Source organism: Nannobrachium achirus (assembly GCF_963921795.1).
Source record: "Nannobrachium achirus genome assembly, chromosome: 2".
NCBI lineage: Eukaryota > Metazoa > Chordata > Actinopteri > Myctophiformes > Myctophidae > Nannobrachium > Nannobrachium achirus.
Window position 1 is genome coordinate 64,521,255 of NC_137811.1, and position 7,007 is coordinate 64,528,261.

General features: G+C 41.7%; 1 protein-coding gene across 1 annotated transcript; it reads left to right on the plus strand.

Moving 5' to 3' along the window:
• Positions 1 to 238: 238 nt before the first annotated feature.
• Positions 239 to 6,772, plus strand: snx10b (sorting nexin 10b; the record flags this gene model as incomplete). The annotated part of the gene is made up of 6 exons (XM_080743515.1): positions 239 to 360; positions 1,161 to 1,298; positions 2,286 to 2,386; positions 3,245 to 3,346; positions 4,471 to 4,689; positions 6,646 to 6,772. The coding sequence occupies exons 2-6, from the start codon at positions 1,206 to 1,208 to the stop codon at positions 6,770 to 6,772; spliced, it is 642 nt and encodes a 213-aa protein (XP_080599641.1). The 5' UTR covers positions 239 to 360; positions 1,161 to 1,205.
• Positions 6,773 to 7,007: the final 235 nt, after the last annotated feature.

Sequence of the window (7,007 nt, forward strand, 5' to 3'; positions counted from 1 at the left end):
TATTCTAGGATTGACGCTGCACAGTGTAATGTGATCCTCTACACAGAGTGGAATACATGACGGGGAGTTCAGACAATAGCCATCTATACAACCAGAAATATAAGTAGTTAAGATCTAACCATTATTGTATTCAGGCTGTAGAAAATGTCAATTCCTTTTAATTTCCGATTTGTTTATTGACGTGGCAACAATCTTAAGTGTTATGGTTTTTATTTCTAACATCGTTGCTAGGCTGTAAAACACTGGAGGAAAAGTCACTGGAATAAAAGACATTTTGACCGATGACCTTGAACCCGACGCCCCCTACTGGAAACGTGCTATTATGACAGGAGAGAAGTGACTCATGAGCGTGTGACCCAGGTAGGTCTGAAATGATGCTTGTGGGTTGAGAGGGTGAGGCTGGCATCGACGCCGATGTCTAAATTATTAATCTGGCTTAGGGAGGGGTGGAGAGAAGACATTGCCAGAATAATGGATAGACTGACAGAATGTGTCGAGGAATAGAATGATTGAAATACAAGACACAGTTCAAGTCGGTGGATGACACACTTCCCACTGTAACTTTGGACAATCCTCTGTGCAGGGGTGTCACACCAAATTCTGGGCCCTGAGTACAAGGATTCACTTCGGGCCCCCCCGTTAACTATTGAAAAATAGCAGATATACAAGCTCACAGCGCGGCACTGAGTGCCGCGCTGCGAGCTTGTAGATCTGCTATTTTTGAAAAATCGTGAAAATGTGTGCAAGAAATGTATGTTTCCATGTCAGTGGCGCTCAAACGTTTTCATGTCAAGGACCACGAAGATGATATGTATCTGGCCACGGACCCCCATCTCAAAATATTTTGTTCCAGGGACCCCCAGAAGCAAAATTTGAGTTACAAATGTTAGCTTAAAGATTTGCACACATTTCCACGACTTTTCAAAGATAGTAGATCTACAAGCTCGCAGCGCGGCACTCGGTGCCGCGCTGTGAGCTTGTATATCTGCTATTTTTCAATAGCTAAAGTTACTAGCTACGTTTGTGTTTCCTCAGTGGTGCAATAAAGGATTCTGCTCTGTGATTTTTCTGTCCTTTCCACACCCTATGGTCCTTCCCTATTTTATTCGTTCTGTGCTTACACTTCCTGTATTTGGTCATATAAACCATTTTCTCACCAGACAATACATTCAGGGCTCTCCAGTTCAGTGTCTCCTGCCTCCGCTATGCAGCAGGTCATCAGTGTCTGGGTTCGCGATCCACGGATACAAAAGAACGATTTCTGGCATGCCTACATGGACTATGAAATCTGTTTGCATGTAAGTACAGTATATGGACAATACTTAAGTTGTCAGTTTTGTCTGGAGGTTCAAAACCACATTGGAAGGTATTTTCTTTTTAAAGAAGAGATTCTTCCATGTATTAAATTCAAATGATAAGCCATACATCACAAGCTTAGGTTTGAATGCTACATTTTCATAATGTATTTATATAGGCATGTTTATGTATACCAGAATAATTATGAAATGTATAGTGTGACATATAGAGATGACATGCTACAGTGTATAAAAACATTTCTATGATAATGGCTATATTCACGTAACATATCTACAAGGAACAGGGCTCACTTATATAAGAAATGTCATAACAGTGAGCTTTGGACAGCAGCAGAATGTGTGCCACATAAAGACTGACTTTGTGTCAGCATCATGAGTCTGTCTGGCTCCTGGCTTGTTCTGCATGTCATAAGTCCTTTCTGTTTAACCGTGAGTTCGGATGTCTCGCTACAGTGAATCCAATGAAGTAAGAAATGTCTGCAAATGACCTTCAAAACTAGTACACTTCTGGATTTGGGCTATGTTCACACTGTCAGCCCAGATCCAGTATTTGGCCAATCCAGATTGAAATCATTTTGTTTAATCAAATCTGAACATAAAAAACAAACAAACACATTTTAAAATGTTGAACTACAATCCTAGCTGGTTTGAAATACAACTTTTATTGACAGGGTGCAGGCAAAAAACATGACGTTTCTTGCCTGCACCCTGTCAATAAAGGAAAATAATTCAGTTGTCCGAGATTGCTCCATTACCTTCTATCTTTTTGTCTAAAGTTGTGTCTCAGCCTGGACACTCTCATTTATGTACCCTAAGTACACTGTAAGTTGAGCCTCACTCATGCCTATGTGGTTATGTCACTTTTTCTGAATACACTGTGATCTGCACAAATAACAGTGAGGACAGTAAAGATAGGATTTGAGAAAGACATTGGATTTGCCTGCATTCTGACAAAGCATTTTCCCACAGGCAAACAGTGTCTGCTTCACCAAGAAGGTCTCACGTGTGAGGAGGAGATACAGTGAGTTTGTATGGCTCAGGCAGAAGCTACAAGAAAACTCGTTGCTTGCGTAAGTCCATTGTCCTGTACGTAAACTGTAAAATCTAGACTTCCAGAGCATATTCTACTGTAACCCAAGGGTAATTGACACCCAGGATTTTGTCACTGTCCCTGTGATGGTTGCAGCATTGCTTTTTAACAAAACAATGAGCATATATTAGTGTACATCCAGCTATTGAGTGATTTTCATTCAACCTATTTCATTCATCATCGCTTATCCTAGATTCCTAGTTTTAAACATTATATTCCAATATATATTTAATTGCCATTATGGATCATGTTGTCCAGAACCACTGCAAGTAAACATCCCACTGCAATGTTTCCACTAATAATAATACACTGTAATAATAAATACAATTGATATAGAGCTTTTCTAAATACTCAAAGTCGCTTTAAAAAGAAAACAAATATTTTATTAGGAAAATAACTAGTTATCTGGGGTAAAAAAAACAATGTTAAAATGTAAATGCTAACCAGCGATTGGTTTGTTAAAAAGAGGGGAGACATTTTCTTAACCACTGCCCTACAGTAGGCTATACAGTACAGTACCCCCTCATATGACAAATACTGTGTTACTTGGATAAATGTTATAAAGTAACAAACATATTAGACGTCTACATTTCCCAAAAGGAAATAATGATGCATGGTTCTACCCTGCTGCATCCTCCACAGCAAGTCCGACACAAGTAAATAGTTAAACACATTTGAGCGTAAAAACATGCCATGAAAACATGTGAAAACCTTTTAATTACAGTTCCTGGAATTATTAGAGCGATGCAGTGACTTTGCACTTTCAGATATACTTTCTCTGTTTAGGAGCATTTATTGCAATGGTGCCTGTAAATTCCCACGTTTGCTCTGTTGTCAGGATACCATTACCAGCACTGCCCCCCAAAAACCCCTTCTTCAGTCTGAACAACGCCAGACAGATCACTGAGAGGATGAAGGGTCTGCAGAGGTTTTTGGAACAGTAGGTGCATTCCAGTCCTCAGCACACAGATCAATGAGGTCATGAACTGACATGTTTGATACTGTGTAAACACGTGTCAGGAGCCTGTGCCATATCTCATTACACACACACTTAGATATCTATCCATGACAGAAATCTATATACACGACACAAACAACAGAACGAGACTGGACCACGTGGTTGAATAGATAGAATATTCAGTAGGAGCAAGTATCAACTATCAATCATTTTTACAGTGATTATTCAATCGATTACTGTTATATTAAAAAATCACACTCGTGTGAACTGAGCGGTGGTGTGTGTGTGTGTGTGTGTGTGTGTGTGTGTGTGTGTGTGTGTGTGTGTGTGTGTGTGTGTGTGTGTGTGTGTGTGTGTGTGTGTGTGTGTGTGTGTGTGTGTGTGTGTGTGTGTGTGTGTGTGTGTGTGTGTGTGTGTGTGTGCGTGTGTGTGCCCCCTGTGTGTGTTTGTGCCTGGCCTATCCTGAACAACAGCGCCCCTCCCTTAACATGTGTGGTCAGAAAAGGTTACTGCAGGGCCAGGCTACATACCCGGAGACAGACAGACATACAGACAGACAAACAGACAGACAGACAGACCCACACACACGGCCACGTATAGGAGCGTTGTGACCACCGCTCAAAAAGAAGGACTTCTGGGAACTCAGATTACTGTTATATACTCCTGTAATTTTCTCTTTACTTTTTTTTTATTGATAATTTCTTTTTTTCCCCCTTTTTTTCTCAAGATTTGTTTTTGGGCTTTTATGCCTTTATTGGATAGGACAGTAGACTGACAGGAAATGAGGGAAGAGACAGGTAGTGACACACGGCAAAGGTCGTCCGGATCAGGAATTGAACCGGCGTCGTCAGCGGGCCTTTTTTTATAGTCGATTAAATGTGTTACTTTTATGAATCACTTAAACCATATATTTTGTTTACCGGGGTCCGCCAGGGCTCTATATTTAGTCCACTCCTTTTTTCATAGCTGATCAGCTTTATTGCCAAATGTTTGCCCCCAGAATTCGGGACGCCATAGTCTTCATGGGGTTGACTGTTGCAGCAAATACACACCAACACACTACCACAGCACTAACCTCTGTGTGTCTGCTCTCCTGACTGTTCCAGGATCCTCCAGAGCCCTCTGTGGTTGTCGGACAGCTGTCTGCATCTCTTCCTGCAGTCCCAGCTCAGCGTGGCCAAGATGGAGGCATGCGCGGCGGGCAGGACCCACTACTCTGTGACGCAGGCCGTCCAGAGCTGCGGCTGTGCCCTCCGACGCTTCCACTCAGAGCAGGATCTGAACGCAGAGCCGCTGGGTGCCTCCTTAGACTCAGACTCCGACAGGTAACAAGTGACCCCTGTGAAAGAACCAGAATTGAAGAACTGAATTCAGTTGTGAACTGAATAACATGTTTTAACATGTAGATTGTATGGGGGTAATTTTGTTTTTCTTGAGGATTCGAGGGCCGTATTGAGATGGTTGAAGGGCTGAGTCCGGCCCCCGGGCCGTATGTTGCCCATGTGTGATCTAAATGAATTAGGAAAGTATAATCATTGATTTCCTTATAGTGTCATTTCACACGGTAGATACAGTGGTAACGTCTGTCAGAAATTCTTCAACTCTGTTGAATGAGAACAGTCTGTATGTCATACATGTCAGTTTTTTTTTTAGATTCAGTAAGATTGAGACCAGGAGCGCTCGTTTTTGGGCACAATGTGGAGCAAGAGGTGCCTCCTTCGGTGAACTAGGAATAATAATTTGACTGAGGTTAGGATTAGGGTTAGGTTTAGGGTTAGGCATAGTTTTACTGAGGCTAGGGTTAGCTTTAGGCATAGTTTTACTGAGGTTAGGTTTAGGCATAGTTGCATTCACCAGGTTAGCATTCACCAGCGTGGGACTAATGGGAACAATGGAGGAACAATGAGACGTGGGACCAATGCAGTCAAATGCTCCACCACTGAGACATGGGCTTCTTCCAGGGACTGCCCATAAGGTGAACTAAAACAAGCGCTCCAACCCCAATCTTACGGGTACCTCAAACAAACTGTAACATATACACGTGGTGAAGACAGGGCCTGCCTTCCCACCTTACCTTTTCATCTGTGTTCATTTATTTCAGTTTATCATATACATTCTGATCATGGTACACTTACTGGTACATACTGTATTTAACGTTGCTTTCTGTTGCAGCATATCCACAATTTCATTCATTTATCATTGCAATATATTCACCACCATTACCTTTCATTACAGCTCAGTCAGCTGCTCCAAACAAGCTGTTTGCCACAATGCTAGCTGTGTATGTATTCAGAGTCTGTTTGTGTTCACATCCTGATTACTGCTAATCAAACACACAATACTTGCCATTTGCTCTAGTCTTTACTGGTCTGATGATCATGGGGTTGCAGTGCAGTTTTGTAGTGTGGGTGATGATGTCATTGGGGCATACCACCTTGCAGGGGAGTTTGTGTTTGACTGCAAAGTGTTTCTTGTTAATACAACAGTGATTTAAAACAATAATACTTATCTTGTGGATGATGGTTAATTGGAATTGTATTCTTTGATCATTTCACTGGAGTTTTAGGTGAAGTTAATGTGGATAGGTAGGACAGGTGGTTTCAGCCAATAAGGATATGGCTATAGCTTAGAGCAGTGGTTCTCAACCTGTGGGTTGGGACGTCCCCAAATTATTTTGATGATTAACTTAATGTGCAACAGCAACCTTGTTTTCTCACTCGACAGTAAACAAACCAACATAAAGTTTAAGTGTATAGACTAAAGTGACAATTTAAGGACTTTTTAATACCTTTAAAATGACAAATTAAACATTGGCCAATTTGTCAAATATTAGAGGCAGAAATTGTGAAAATAGCAGATCTACATGCTCACAACACCTCGCAACGCAAAGCCTCAGCTCTTCAGGGTGGGGGGGTTCCCAGTTCAAATATGATTATTTGTGGGGTCGTGGCCTGAAAAGGTTGAGAACCACGGGCTTATTTAACTCATACCCTGCCAAAAATCAGGGGCATAATGCCATTGCTGAAGATAAGCGTTGCCCTAACAAAAGAGTATGATCAAAACAGACGTTGACTGTTATGCATGACATTATGCAAGTTTTCAGTTTTCCTATTTACATATATTATCGATTAAATATTTTTGAACACCATACTTGCATGCAGAAAATCAACTTCGCATAATTGCAAAAAAGTCTGTTCTGTGCACCGAACGCTCACCCAGAAATAACTATTTTATAACAAATCTTTGTAAAATGTCTATATCCTCTGTTGTCTCATTTACAGCTCACTGTTTAGAGAGAGGCGGAAAGACGTGCTACTAAACTGCCCAGAGACTACAACCACCCCACTGGACATCAGAAGAATGGACAGTAGGGAGGATCTGATGAGCTCCTCGTCCGTCTCACCCTGAACATAATATTCTCAGAACATTTTCCCCACAGGGGTTGGACGCAGGGGCGTCACACCAAATTCTGGGCCCTGGGTACAAGGATTCACTGCGGGCCCCCCATGAATGTTAACTATTGAAAAATAGCAGATATACAAGCTCACAGCGCGGCACCGAGTGCCGCGCTGCGAGCTTGTAGATCTGCTATTTTTGTGAAATTGTGAAAATGTGTGCAAGAAACCCATGTTTCTATGTCAGT